Raw genomic sequence first — 16,237 nt, forward strand, 5'->3', positions numbered from 1 at the left:
GTGCATTTTGTCCTATTTGGGTCCCTGAATGTGCCAAAATTCAGACCACTAAAGATCGATCCAGAAATGACAGCCCTGACCCCAGCAGGAATAGGAAGCTATCAAGGAGGAATAGGACAAGGAAGGCCCTAAGGGACCAAAGGTCCAAACTGCCATGGTGAAAACAGTTGAAGAATATGATGCAAGAGGCTGAACAGATGGTCCAACAAAGAGATATTAAATCTCCAACCACAATGTTTGTTACCATGCAAGCTCTATTGAGCTTTCAGGTAAGTGGGGTCCATGAAGAAACTTACTGGACCCATTTCCAAGATCCATCTTTAGTGCATCCAGCCGGAGGACTAGAGAATCCATTCCAGTATTTACTAATGATACTCATATGATGGGAAGTTTTACAGATACTCACATTCCATCTATCCATGTAACTGGATTTAATTATACTGGCTATAGTGGACAACTACCTATATGTTGGTCCCATGATAAACGAGGAAAACACAGCATATGGAGGACCTAGATCAGCCAGTCGTACTGGCCCATGGGACTTAAGATTGTATGTCTGGACAGTTATTAAAATGGGACTTTCTCATAACAAGCCAGTCATTTCCACAGATCCACCAATATCTTACTGTCTTAATTGTTTTGCAGTAGAATTTGGCACCTTTCCTAAATGGATGGAATATGCAAACGTTTTGCCAGTACAACATAAAGTTTCTAGCAATGGTGGATATATTTTGGATTGGTCTCCAAGAATTGATAAAAAGACAATGTAAGGGTGCCATGACGCCTGGAAGTTTCCTTGGTAATATTCTAACCTTCAGTGAAGGTGGTATCCAAAAAGATCTCTGGTGTTTAATTGCAGCCTCAGATTTTTTACATTGTACAGATGACCTCTGCCTGACTTTGTAGGTAGGAATTGCAAAGAGAGTTCCTGCTTTGGCCTGTGAGCATGTGTTCAATCTCCTTCCTTATGCCTTAATTGCTAGAAATGTAAAAGTTAAGAAAAAAGGTGATAAATATTTTATAGCCTGTAAAGGATGTGATCTAACGATTTAATAGAGGGAGAGTGTAGTAAAGGAAGGGGACCCATGGGAAAAGGAGGAGGGACGAGAAAGGGAAGGAAATGTAGAATTGACCAAATTATACTATGTACATATATGAATATATCACAGTAAATAAATCTTTTAATATAATACATCAATTAAAAAAGCAATAAATAGAAGAATATAGGAAGGGGACTGGGGAAAGGATGATGAGAGGAAAAGGGGAGTACTAGGGATTAAAATGGAACAAATTATGTTGTATGCATTTATAAATAGGTCAAAATGAAACCCATTATTATGTATGACTGAAATATACTAATAAAAACAAAATAATTGATTCATTTAAAAACAACCATAAGAAACTCATTATATAATATTTAACATTTTTATTAAAATAATCATTTTCCCAAACAGAAATATTTAGTAAGAAGAGTGCATACTTTATTTTACTTTTGCAAATCTCTTTAATAACTGGCTTAATGGAAGACAACTAAATTCTTTTTTCTGCTTCTGATCTCTGTCATGTCACACACAGAAGACAAATTATACATATACATTGTGTATTTGCACATGGTATTCTTGTTGATATGTGTGAAGAAAAAAATATCTGCACTTAAATATATATGTAATTAGTAAAGGGAGGAGAGCTTTAATTAGCCTTTTCAGATTATTATTTATGGCAGAGGAAAATTCAATTGTGTGTTCAATATTTGGAGAAAGTAAAATGTGATTAAAACAAGACTAATAGTTACTAATAAGGAACAAATAGTTTTGAATATAATGACTTTGGAAATAAAACCATATAGCCATATAGAAATGGAAATTATATTAAAACTTATAATTAGTAGTTTTTAAAAGTTTAGTTTCAATATGGAATCTGAAATCACACTTGTCACCTTTTGTACTCTGTTAGATTAAAGTCCATTGGTCTTTTTTGCACTTTGAATGTTTTTTTATCCACATCTGAAGTTGTAACATGCATTGATCATTTGGAACATACTGATTCAGTGAATTATGCAGATCTTATAAATGTTGCACGTTTAAACATATAATATTAAAAATTGTTAGCATCATCACTGATTTTATCAGAAAATTCTTTAAATATTGTAAAGCTGTTGAGGTCATGATGGTAGACCAGTATTTTCCAAACTTCTGATTTTTTTTTTCTCAGTAAGGCAAGTTTTGTCATTTGTAACAAGCCTGTTGTTTACTTGACATGTTAGATTTGCTTTGATTATTTTCACAAAAATGCCTGACATAAATATCTGTCTGAATAGTCATTGGTTGTCCACTGCTTTTTGAAGTAAAAATGATGTTTCTGTGAAAAAAGTGGCTAGTTCAAATTCCAGTATAATCGTACAAACGTTCTCTCCTAAGATATCCATCATTAATGTGCACCTGAAGTGTTTTAAGCGTATGGAGAATACTTAGATGTATACTAATTGTTGGAACTGTCATTTTATTTTTTTTAGCTACAAGTGCATGGTGGTGAAGAATACAGTGATCATTAAGGAGTACAGTTTGGTGTCATTATCTTGATTTGTGCTGAAGTGTCAGCTTTTCATCCACCATTGCCTTTTTTATAATCACTACAAAGTTCCAAAGTTCCAAAGTTAAGCAGTGCTGTAGAATTTTTGTGACAATAGATATTGACCTCGTAGGTTTTGTGAAAGGGTCTCAGGTACCCTTAGGTTTTTGTAAACCACACTATGAGAAAGAATTTCTGAGCAATGTAGAACCTTGTCAGATGAGAAAGCCAGTATACTGTCAATGATTATAATTGTATCAAAAGAACTTATGAGCCAACTTGAAGAGCTCCTATTGATCAAAGATGGGACTATTTGATCATTAGTAACTATAGTGAACAAAATATGTCAAATATGTTTAAATTCATGAGTTCTTGTCATTACACAAACCAGAATACTTTATTGGTCACTTATGGAGGATTTTAGGACATAAACTCGTTCTTCTGATATTGATAAATTTAAAAATTTGGCATTTATTTTGCTTTCATTTGATGAACTATACTTGTGGCTAACCAAATGTGGGACTGAATATTTATGGAATTGTTCATAATTCTCCTTATGGAATTACCCCAGTTAACAAATGAAGAAGGGAAGGAATGGAATGGTAGAATTATTTCTATTTTTCAGCCTTTAATCAAATGATGGATCTCAGTAGTGGTGATCAGTTGCTGCTTATATTAACATAAGCAGACACTATTTGCCTCCATGAAAGGCTATGATACCATTTCTACACAGTTCTGGTCAGCAAATATAAAGACCTGGAAGTTGAGGAAAATTTTGCTGTATTTAAGTAACTGATAGAAGCCCATTGTGACTGCATCCTAGGGAGAGAGGGGAATATTGTCGGGAATAAAGTCTGAGAGGTAGACAGGGACCAGGTGTCACAGGTCCTGTGGGTCTTGAAGTCTGTTGGGAAGCCATTGAAAGATTTTTATTTGGAAAGAAATTTGATTATATTTGTATTTGCACAAATCTACGTGTGATGAAATGGCATAGAACTCCTGCCAATGTCAGTTTTCTGATTCTGATACTGTCCTGTAGTTATATAAAATGTGATCATCGAGGAAACTAGGTAAAGGTTATATAGATCCATTCTAGTAGTTTTGCAACTTCCATGAATCCAATTACTTCAAAATAAAAAAGTTAAAAATAATCACTTTTAAGAAATGGATTATTTGACATCAAGAAGGGAAGCTGACTAGTTGGGTGTTGTGAGAGATGATTATACATTAATAATTATATATATTTATATAGGGGGGTGGAGAGAGGGAGAAGTGAGTGGATTTTAGATCTTTTAGAGATAGAGCTTATATTGAGTTGGAGTAAGGAAAAGGGAGTCTAGGTATTTATTACTTATTTAGGTAGGAGGGATTGAACTCAGGAGCACTTAACCACTGAGCCACACTCCCAGCCCTTTTTTGTATTTTATTTAGAGACAGGGTCTTGCTGAATTGCTTAGAACCTTGCTAAATTGCTGAGCCTGGCTTTGAACTCATGATCCTCTTGCCTTAGCCTCCAGAGCAGTTGGGATTAGAGGTGTGCGCCACCGCGCCCTGCTAGATGTTTATTTTTAGCAACTGATGGTTGCATGTGCATTTAGAAAAATTTAGAAGAGGAGAAGATTAGAAGAGGAAGGAGGAAAGAGTAGTTTTCCACCTAAATAGGAATGATTAGGTTGCATACACTCCGAGGTTGAGGCTGCAGTAGAATGCAGGAACCAGTCACCATATAGATGGTAATTATAGTTGTGGCCTTAGATGAAGTCACTGAGAACAAAAGTGTAGAGAGGGTAAATGAAAGTGAGCTGGGGGCAGTGCTGTAGGGGGAGACTTCAATGTCTAGAGGTGCTGAGGAGATTGAAAAGAAGTTGTGATAGGAAGAAAATCAGGTAGAGGCGGGAGTCATTTAAGTCCAGAGAATTAAGTGTTTGACAGAAAGTGGTATATCTAGTTGGGGTGGTGCTGAGATATTGAATATGATAAGGATGGAAGAGACCACAGGAGTCTTTTGGGAAACCTGGGAGTGCAGAAGGAAAACTAGTAGTTTGTAATGTGAACAAAATGAGAGGAAATGGAGAGAGCAAATACAGACATCTCTTTCAAGGAGTATCAGAAATGGAATAGCTAGCAGAAGCTCCTAGATCATATTTGTGTACTGATTGGTATAATCCAGTTGTAAGGGAGAGATAGATAATAATAATTGAAGGAGCAAATACTTTGAGAATTTGTTTTGAGAATTTGAAGAAGGCCTGGGTTTAAGTGTACAAAGCCAAAGACCTTTATAAGACCAAATGTTCACCCCCAGCTCTGACTTAATCTCTCACTGCTGTTCTTCTTTAAGTCTGCTCCAGCAACACAGGCCACCTCATTATTCATTGAATATGTCAGTCATGTTCCTAACTGGCTCTTAGTGTTTGTGATTTCTTCTTTGTCTTGGTATTGTCATGGCTGATGTTCTTACTTCTTTCAGCCTTTCCTTAAATATTACCTTCCAAGTAAGGTCTTCCCAGACTACTGTGTTCAAAATTGGACCTCTCCCCCTGTGCCTTTTGTTCCCCTAAAACATTTTTTTCTCCAGAACACTTTCTAACACCTGACATACTATGTAACTTAAAAATTTATTTATGTAACTTGTCTCTTTTTTAGAATAGTCTTTTCATTTTACATGGACATAATATCTTTATTTTGTTTTTTATGTGGTGCTGAGGATTGAACCCAGTGCCTCATATGTGGGAGGCAAGCACTCTTCCACTGAACCATAACCCCAGCCCTATAACTTGTCTTTTATTATTAGAAAGTTCACTCTATCAGAGGCAGAAATTTTTATTATGTTGGCAACATTTAGAACAGGACATTGTGTACAAATGTTTGCATAATGAGTGGGAACAGAGAAGAAGTAATGTTAGATAGGTATAAGGATTTGGTGGTGAAAGATGAACATATTTTTATTTGATTTTATAATATTTATGAGACAGGATGAGAGTAAAGTGGGGTGGGTGGAGGGGATTCTGAGTTTTGAGAAGAGCAGAGAAAATCTAGTAATTTTGACAAGTAGAAAGGTGAACTTTTATTGTATGATAAGATTCTTGGTCAGGTTGAATGCACATTTGTGATTTGTAGATATCTGAAATAGAATGTTTCTCATTTAATTCAGAATTTTAACAATATTAAGATATGAGTAAGGAAATGTGACATGTAAATACTTAAAGTTTTTAGAACAGCTTTTTTTAAAAAAGAAACAAACACCCATCTGTATAATGTTGAAATTACGGTTGATGTAGATTATGCTTTAATGTAATATTCTTTTTAGCCTTACCAATAATTCTCGGATTGTGGGGCTCCTGGCTCAGCTGGAGAAAATCAATACTGAATCTACAGAATCAGATACTGCCAGATATGTTACATCAAAAATTCTTCATTTGGCTCAAAGTCAAGGTAAGATATAATTTTTTCTTTGTTTTAGGATGCCATTTTAATTCTTTGAAACTAGATGCTAAGAGTATTCAAATTTCTGATAAATGAATGTTTTTTAAAAAATGAACTTTCTCAGATTGATTCAGAGTAGCAAACTGAAGAACTTTGTAGGAAATTGATTTTCAACACAATGTTTCTAATAGTGATTACTATGGTACTTAGTGATGATTGTTGCTCTCTCCTCCCACTTTCAAATAAATAGCACCAACACTACTTGTAGAATGTTGACCCTAAAAGATGTTAAGTAGCATAGGGTGTTGGTTATTTGTGTAGTCCCCATTTTCAACTTCAAGCTCTGCCATTCAGTGACTAAGATTCTTGAGGAAGTTGTTGAATCTCTAGGACTTTGTTTCACCAACTCTGAAATAGAGATAACAACTATCATGGGCTTGTCTTGAGACTTTTTTATGAGAAGCATCTAAAAAGAAATGTTCAGTAGGCATCACATTTATATTTTATGAGGTAAATATTACTAAATTAATATCAAAATCTTGACAGAATAAAAATATTGATATTGTGCTTAGAAATAGGAAAAATTTCAAATAAATACAGTAAATTAAGTGCATACATTTAAATAAGATTATCATTGTTAAGGAACATTATTTCAGTAATGTAAAATGACTTAATATTAGGAAACATCAGCACAACATTATTTGAATCAGTCAAATAAAATCCATCTAATTATTTATTTTATTTTATTTTAAAAGTTTTAAAATTGATTTTTTAAAAATAAATGATATCGGAATGCATTACAATTCTTATTATACATATACAGCACAATTTTTCATATCTCTGTTTGTATATAAAGTATGTTGACACCAATTCGTGTCTTCATACATGTACTTTGGATAATGATGTCCATCGCATTCCACTGTCCTTGCTAACCCCCTGCTCACTCTCTTCCCCTTCCATCCCTCTGTCCTATCTAGGGTTCGTCTATTCCTACCATGCTCTCCCTCCCTACCCCGCTATGAATCAGCTTCCTTATATCAGAGAAAACATTTGACATTTGTTGTTTTTTGGATTGGCTAACTTCACTTAGCATTGTCTTCTCCAAAGCCATCCATTTACCTGCAAATGCCATGATTTTATTTTCTTTTATTGCTGAGTAATATTCCATTGTGTATGCCACATTTTTTTTTTTTATCCATTCATCTACTGAAGTGCATTTAGGTTGGTTCCACAGTTTAGCTATTGTGAATTGTGCTGCTATAAACATTGATGGCTATGTCTCTGTAGTATGCTGGTCTTTCAGTATAGACCGAGGAGAGGGATAGCTGGGTCCAATGGTGGTTTCATTCCGAGTTTTCCAAGGAATCTCCATACTGCTTTCCATATTGGCTGCACCAATTTGCAGTCCCACCAGAATGTATGAATATACCTATTCCCACACATTTTCACCAACACTTATTGTTGTTTGTCTTCATAATAGCTGCCGTTCTGACTGGAGTGAGATGATATCTTAGAGTACTTTTGATTTGTATTTCTCTAATTGCTAGAGATGATAAACATTTTTTCATATATTTGTTGATTATATATCCTCCTCTGAGAAGTGTCTGTTCATTGGGTTATTTATTTATCTATTTTTTGTGCTTAGCTTTTTGATTTCCTTATATACCCTAGAGATTAGTGCTCTATCTGATGTGTGAGGGATAAAAATTTGCTCCCAAGATGTAGGCTCTCTATTCACCTCGAAGATTGTTTCTTTTGCTGAGAAGAAACTTTTTAGTTTGAATGCATCCCATTTATTGATTCTTGGTTTTAATTCTTGTGCTATAGGAATCTTATCATTGTTAAGTTAAATGTACCAGTCTATGAATTAAGAGTGGTATTGAAATCTCCATCTATTATTGTTGAACTGTGTAATTATCTTTTTTGTTCTGATGGTTTTTATTTATTCATTTGAAGGCTGTGTTTTGAGGCATATATACACTTATGGTTGTTTATATTCCTGATGTTTTGCCTTTTTTATCATATGAAACATCCCTTTTTGTTTTAAGTAATATTTAGTCTGTTTTGTCTGATAGTATAGCCACTCCTGCTGTCTTAAGATTAATCTTTTTATATTGTATTTTTATCCATTTATTTTACTTTGAAATTGTGTTTTTGAATCTGTTTTTTTTTTTTTTTGTTTGTTTGTTTTTTGGTGGTACTGAGTGGGGATTGAACCCCGGGCCTTGTGCATGCTAGGCAAGCACTCTACCAACTAAGCTATAACCCTGAATCTGTTTTTTTTTTTTAATATTTATATTTTAGTTGTAGTTGGTACAATATCTTTATTTTTATGTAGTATTGGGGATCGAACCCAGGGCCTCACCCATGCTAGGTGAGTGCTCTACCGCTGAGCCACAACCCCAGCCCCTGAATCTGTGTTTCTTGAAGATAACATATTGTATCTTGCTTTTTTTTTTTTTAGTCTAATCTGTTTAGTGCTTCCAATTTAATGTACTTTTTGATAAGATAGAATTTACATCTGACTTTTTAAATTTGTTTTCTAAATGTTTCATGTCTTTTACATCTGTCTTATCTTTTATGGCCTTCTTTTTTTGTGTGTGCTTTGTCAACTTTTGGCAATTTTAGTTTTCAGTGTTTCCTGTAGGGATTAAAATAGGCATCTTCTAACATTGTACTTTAGTGTATTTAATTCTAGGAAATTTACAACTTTCTTCCAATAAAACTCCATTTCTTTTTGCTATTATTGTTGTATGTGTTACCTCTATACATGTTAGAAATCCAACAATACCATTGCTTACATAATCTTATGCTAAAAAGTTAGGAAAAAAATTCTTCTGGCACTGTTTTAACTTTTATGTTGAAGTACAGAATGCAGTTTATAGGATTCATTTCTGCATGGGGGTTTGTGTGGGACATGGGGCACATGGAATCCAAGCTAGGTATGGAGCAGACTGATATTGTGATTTCTGGATATATGAGTTGATGAACTTGAAGTTTGAATGAAGGTGACAGGGATTATATAATTGTTACAAAGAAAAGAGAAATTTGGCATGTTAGGAGGTTATAATCTGAAAGTGAGAGGTAACACACCAGTGTTGGAGCATTTTGAGATCCTGAGAATGGCCATTGAGAGGTTTGGTAAGTTGGAGCACAGGGATGGATTTTGTTGTTAAGAAACTATAGAACAACCAATAAAATAAAAATAAAAATAAAATAAAATACAAAAAAAAGAAACTATAGAATTAGGATTTGAATGTATAATCCTTGTTAACATTGACATCTTCCAAGATCATAGTGGAGGAGTAGAGTAGAAAATGCTTAGAGTGAGACCTAGTTTTCATTTAGTGTGAAGCATAAGCAACAGTAATAACATAAGCAATATTAATACCAGAGTAAGAGACTTCATTGTGTTGTTTTTAAAGGAAGTGAGCACCACCCAGGGAAGGTGAACATGTAATGGCTTGTTTTTCATGGGCTCTCTATCCTCTGAATATTCTACATGATATTAGTATTTTAAAATAATGTAGCTTTATTAAATCAGTGGTCTTAATTTAAAATATTACTTACAACAAGGATACATTGGCTCTTTGGAACTATTTCTTTCGGAAGTTAAACTTTTTTGTTAGAGGCAGCTGGACTGAGGAGCAGGTGAAGGATAGATAAGGTTGACAGAATAGTGTAGTTTTTTTAAAAGGAGAAATTTAGTTTGTTAACATTAATGAGCTTTACTTTTTTTTATAGGTGAGAAAATTTGTCAGTCTTTTACACATCAGCAATATGGCAGTAGAGAGCAAAAATGAACAGTGTTTTTAGATCTTATCACTTATGAGAATTTCTAATTTGAAAGATGAAAGGTTTCTATGAGTTCCACAACGTTCACTTCCTGGACCTGAGATGATACATAAATATGACATTGAACTTCCAGCACATTTATTTTATGGGTAATTATTAGTAGGTACAATAACCTACTAATAACCTCTAGATAGTATGTTTCTCCCTCTTTTTAATAACTCCTAATTTAGAGTAATATAATTTTCAAATAGATGTCTGACTTAAGAAGTTGAACAGGATTTGCTCTTGGCAAAAGTATGATGTCTAAGACTTATTAGCTTGAATTTGTCTCCCACAACTATGTTGTTATTTTCCTTTTATCTGAGCCTTGGTTCTCATTTTTCTGCTTTAAAACTCCCTAGACTACCGCCATTTGGAACATTGAATTTAGTCCTTTGAAGTTTATTGTGGAATATGTACTATTGAGAGTGGATTGCTTGTTTTCTATTTAAAAAAATGTGTGTGTGTGTGTGTGTGTGTGTGTGTGTGTATTTGCAGACAGTATCTTTATTTCATCCATTTTTGTATGGTGCTGAGAATCAAACCCAGCGCCTCGCACATGCTAGGAGAGCACTCTACCTCTGAGCCCCAGCCTCAGCCCCAGCCCCAAGTTTGTGTTCTATTTTTAAAATCTCAAAATATGAAGTGAATGGCAGTGGCCCATATATAAAAGAATTTCTGGCATTAGTATTCAGGTGTTAAAAATATTGGGGACTTGTTAAAAGAATGATTCCTGTGACTCTTTGGGAAGCACATTAAATTGTGTTCAGAAACATCTGAGTCACTTGGTCTATTCACTAATTTGTTCATTTATTTTGTACATAATTGTTCTTTTTCTCAAAGGAGAAATTTTTGGTCCATGAAAAGAGTAATTTGTCACCCCCAGGGAGTTAAAATGAGGCATATAAGTGATAATGTGGGTAAAATACATGGAATAGTAAATGTTAGTTCCTTTCTTAAATGTTGGCCTGTGATTTACTGTCCTTCTCTTGTTAATCAAAGGAGAATTGAGAAGATCTAGGAACTTGTAAATAATAGAAATATTTACACATTTCCCCCGCATCCCAGAGAAAGAAAGATGATTTGGGTGATTTCATCTCCAGATTCTTACAGGAGTTGTTCTTCCTTAATTTTGATTATTTTTGTGTGATTCAAAATTTGAAACAGTATTAATACAATAAAAACATTTCAAAATGGTACTAGGTCTCTGAATTTCACTCATTTTGATTAATTATCTTCTAACTATCTTTTAATTCTATCCATAAAGAAAGAAATCTACCATTATAACTCTATGTTACCCCAGTTTGGCATCTGTATTATATTTCTGGCTTTTAAATTTTTCATGGATTGTTAAGGACACTCTTAGAAAGATCATGGTAGTAACTGAAAAGAAATGTAGGGGAGGTCTTTTTTTAACTGAAATCTTGAAGTCTCCAGTGAGCAGAATTAGCAACTTCAGAGAGAAGAACATGTAGGTGGCTCCAGTATAGAATGTTTACTAAACCAATGGAGGATTATTGATTCTATACTAGATATATTAATAAAACTTTATATACTTAATTACCCATTCATATTAAAAACTTATTTTCTACTTTTTAGAAAAAACAAGGAGAGAAATGACAGCCAAAGGTTCTACAGGAATGGAAGTTCTGCTGTCAACATTAGAGGTAAATCACTAATAGCCTTTAATTGTAAACTGAAGGTAAAAGGCTACACACACACACACACACACACACAAATACTAATCATAAATGTTTTTCTCTTAAGAGAGCTGGGGGATGTGGTGCAGTGATAGAGCACTTGTCTAGAATGCTTTCACGCCTCACCAAAGGAAACATTAGCTGGAAATGAATCTTTAGTTTAAAATAAATGATAAACATTGGAAAGTCTCCTTTATTCTATTATTCTATTGCTATACATTCATGATTTGTTTTACTCTTATTTATTGGTTGAGTAACTACTATGTTATATTTATGATACTTAAATTTCTATGCCAGTGTAAAATTTTTGGATAAAATCAGAGAATGTATTCAGATCAGGATATTATATTTTATTCAGTGCAGTGTTAAGCACAAGAAATAAGTTTATGTTCTTCCATAGGAAATCTTAACCATATAAGAATATTGATTTTCCTTAAATTGATCTGCTAGTTTAGAGCAGTCTCATACAATATTGTCCAAATGGGTTGGGGTCAAGAATAAGTAGAAATAGAGAGGCCATTCCTGGAAAGAAGAGAAGTGAGAAAGGACTATTCCTACCAAACAAATATCAAAAAATATTATAAAGTTTTAGTAACTAAAGTAATTTAGAAATTCTATACGAGTACTAGGTAGTATAACAGAACAGAAAATCCAAAAATAAATTTAAAATACTCATGGGAATTTAGTACTATTTGATAAAGGCGGCATTTCAGATCATGGATGAATAGAGGGGTTGCTTAACAAACGAAGCCGGGGGCAAATTGATAGCCATCTGGGAAAGCATGATGTTGGATTCTTACTTCCACAAAGCAAAGATGTAGGCATTGAAAATAAAATCATATACTGGCGGAAGGAATGGGAGAAATTAAAAAATATTCTTATAACAAGGAAGTTTTCTAAGTATAAAAAGTGGGAGTCGTAAAAAGAAAAGCTTGCTACATTAATTTAACTACATTAACAAGTGTATGAAAAAAACTCTAGAGATAGTTGGAAAATACAGAAAAACTCTTTGAACTCATTTAATTTCTTCAACATAAGGAATTATAAATCAGTAAGGGAAAAAAGTTCATAACCAGTAGAAAATCATGTGAAGGTTATGATTGGATAGTTCTCAGAAAAAGGAAAATAAATGTCACTAGAGATTAAGCATCACTTTTAATAAAAGTAACCAGAGTACCATGTTTACGCATTTTTATTTATTAGATTGGTTGTCTGGACTTTACAAAATAGTGCTCTCCTTCTATATTGCTGATGAGAGTGTAAATTATTCCAAGGAGAGCAATTTGGTAATATCTTCGACTCAGAAATTCTAGAAATTTATTTCACATACACAAATATATTTTCATCACGTATAAACATATTTGCTTAGTTATTTGCTATAATTTTTAAATAGTAAAATACTAAAAACACCTGAGTAATGCAAAAAAAAGAGAACATGTATAATGGCATAATTTGGCTTGAACATAACTTTATATGCAGAGTTACGAAAAATTGTGCTGTAAATGGGTAATAATGAGTGTAATGCATTCCACTATTGTATGTAAAAAATAAAAAAATAAAAATAAAGGCCAGGAAAAAAAATAAAAATACCTGAATATCCCATGGGTAGGTGACTGGTTACATAACAAATGGTATAACCATATAATGGAATTTATTGTCCAGCCTTTAAAAAGAATAATGAAGAAGCTCTATTTATTGATACGAAAATTGCCAAGGTTCCAAATAATATCTGTAGGGCAGTATCATTTGGAAAAATAAATATGTCTGCACATGTGTGCATACTTGAATTTCTTTTATGAGCATATTATTTTAGGGAGAACTCATAAGAAATTGATAACATTTATCTCTTGAGACAGGAGCTAGGTGACTGAGTAGTCATCATATATATATATATATTATAGTGCCTTTTTAATTTTAGTTCACTTTTTTCTCCTTCTCTCCTTCTTTTTTCCTCTTTCCCTTATTCTCTTCCTCCTTTCCTTCACTGGGGCAGAACCCAGATCCTTTCATTTTTGAGGCAAAAACTGTACCATTGAGCTATATCTTAGCAGTTTTTTTACTTTCATTATCTGGTAGATTTGTTTTGGTAGAAATATAGGAATTTAAATTACAAATTAATTCCTTTTGTAATAATGTTGATACTAAGAAAATGATAGCTATAAATATATTTGTAAAAGTTCTGAGAGGCAAAAAGAAAACTGAATAAGAGAATAGTGGAAACCTGAATATGTTTGTTCCTAGAGAAATTGAGAAGGCCATTATAAAATATAGATAGTTTCCAAGAGGTACAAAAAGTTTGAGTTTCACATATTTACCATGTTTAATATTATTTTTAGATGTTGATGGACCTTTATTTTATTCATCTATTTATATGCAGTGCTGAGAATCAAGCCCAGTGCCTCACACATGCTAGGCAAGCGCTCTACCACTGAGCCACAACCCCCGCCCCTGTTACCATTTTTAATAAAGCAAATCAACTATCTATTTCAGAACACTAAAGATCTTCAAACTACGCTAAATATCTTGAGCATTCTTGTTGAGCTGGTTTCAGCTGGTAAGTTTTTGTTTCCTTGGTCTTATTTCTGTTTGTAAATAGTGATCTGCCATTTGAATTTTTTATACTCATATAGAAGGTATTCTAAGTATTGGGACTGGAAACTGAAATATCATACTCCTTTGCTGTTTTGTTTGGATATATTCAAATATCCCTCAAATTACCCCTGCAACATAAGTTTAGAGTTTTAAACTTAGAATTTTGGTATTACTCGTGTTCACTCTTTGTCAGCTACTTTCTAATTAGATAAATGAGATAACACAAAATATGATTTTGATAGTATTTGCTTGATTTTAGGAATCAGCACTTTAATGTCTGCAATACTGACCAATTGTGATACATACTGGAGAAGATATGCTGTTAAATTTTTTTTTTTTTTTTTTTTTAATTTAGGTGGAGGTCGAAGAGCAAGTTTCTTAGTCACCAAAGGTGGTTCACAAATATTGTTACAATTACTTACAAATGCCAGCAAAGATTCTCCCCCACATGAGGAGTTAATGGTGCAGATTCATTCTGTTCTTGCAAAGATTGGACCAAAAGGTAAGGGTTTCCCTTGTATGATTACTCAATCTAGAACCATCTTTGTATCATCAATTCTTTTTTTTTTACATTTATTTTTTTAGTTATAGGTGGACACAATATCTTTATTTTTTTTTTATTTTTATGTGAGGCTGAGGATCGAACCCAGTGCCTCATGCATGCGAAGCGGGCACTCTCCCTCTGAGCCACAATCCCAGCCCCATATCATCAATTCTTTATACCTGAAGTTGCTTAGTTTTTTAAAAATCTGTTTTATTAGTGTATCATAGTTTTATGTAATTTTCAAGTTCATTTTGACATATTTATAAATGCATATGAAATAGTTTACCCCATTTCAGTCTCCTGACCTCCCTTACCCCTTGACCTCCCCTCCCTCTGCCATCCCCTTTCTCTTGATACTCATATAGAGGGTATTTTGACTCTATTGCTTTTCTTTCTATTAATTTATTTTAATTGGTACATTGTAGTTATACATAAAAATGGAAATTATTGTGATATATTCATATAGGCACATAGTATAATCAGATCAATTTTAAACTGCGTTTTCTCCCCTTTTCCATTCCTCCTCCCTCCATCTTGATTCCTTCCTCTACTCCATTCTTCCTTTTATTTTCATGAGATCTTCCCCTTTTAAAATTCCTTATTTCTCTCTAATTTCATGTTAGAGAAAACATTCAACCCTGGATTTTCTGAGTTTGTCTTATTTCATCTAACTTGATGTTCTCTAGTTCCATCCATTTACTAGCAAATGACATAATTTCATTCTTCTTTATGGCTGAGGATAATTCCAATGTGTGTATATACCACATTTTCTTTATCAGTCTATCTATTAAGGAACACCTAGGCTTTTTACAGTCAAACTAGTAATAGGCAAGAAATGAGGATCCAGAATTCATGGAGAATTCTATTGCATGTAGTAGAAAAAGAAAGACAAATACATCAGAATTATAAGTGTATCTTGGTGTGTTTGTGTGCCTACTTATGAATGTGTGTAAAGGATACACATACTGTGAGTATTGTTGAGGCTAGAAAGAGGGAGTATGGATGGGGATGTTTTGAGGAACAGAGAGGTAAACAATCAGTGCTTTTCATTCATGTCATAATTTTATTGCATTTTTAGAATTCTCAGGGAACTTAGAGACCAAAATAGACATGGAAAATTATGAGACCAATTATTACAATAGTAGGACATGTCAATTTAAAAAAATATAGATTGATAAAAATGGATGTAGACAAAGAAGGAAATCAATTTAGGTTGGGTTAACAGAGGAAGGTGTTATTTGAATAAAGGCTAAATTTATAGTTGTATATCTGCACAAAGATTAAAATGACTCCCTTAACTCTTACAATTGTGCTTTAAGAGTTTTGGCATTGCTTTGTGTCTTGCATATGGGTATTAAATTTCAAGTGTCTGGTTAAAAATGCTTGTCCCTGGGTTCAAAACCCAGTACCTGCCCCCCCCCACCCCCAAATTATGTGTATACATAGTTTATGCATTTATGTGTATTTCAAGTATATCTTTGTGTATTGTGCAAATGTTTAAATAGAACTTTAAGCATGTGTTGCTCTTAAAGAACTAGGTGACTTTAATTCCTATGTATATTTGGGACATTAGGAC

General features: G+C 33.4%; 1 protein-coding gene across 8 annotated transcripts in view; it reads left to right on the forward strand.

Moving 5' to 3' along the window:
- Window positions 1–16,237, forward strand: part of Agtpbp1 (ATP/GTP binding carboxypeptidase 1) — a 273,400-nt gene that overhangs the window by 47,637 nt on the left and 209,526 nt on the right. For 7 of the 8 annotated variants that reach the window (XR_009225068.1, XM_058573104.1, XM_046425905.2 and 4 more), the window contains exons 3-6: window positions 5,876–6,000; window positions 11,425–11,492; window positions 14,016–14,079; window positions 14,473–14,619. Coding sequence is in view for 7 of the 8 variants with exons in the window: in XM_058573104.1 (XP_058429087.1) it covers window positions 5,876–6,000; window positions 11,425–11,492; window positions 14,016–14,079; window positions 14,473–14,619 (404 nt within the window). In the remaining variant the exon portion in view is untranslated. Of the gene's footprint in view, window positions 1–2,686; window positions 2,698–5,875; window positions 6,001–11,424; window positions 11,493–14,015; window positions 14,080–14,472; window positions 14,620–16,237 lie in introns of all 8 variants that reach the window. The other variant, XM_046425915.1, reaches the window with a different exon arrangement.

The sequence above is a fragment of the Marmota monax genome, unplaced genomic scaffold (assembly GCF_021218885.2).
Source record: "Marmota monax isolate L192 unplaced genomic scaffold, Marmota_monax_Labrador192_F-V1.1 WCK01_AAM20220418_F8-fsc00265, whole genome shotgun sequence".
Taxonomy (NCBI): domain Eukaryota; kingdom Metazoa; phylum Chordata; class Mammalia; order Rodentia; family Sciuridae; genus Marmota; species Marmota monax.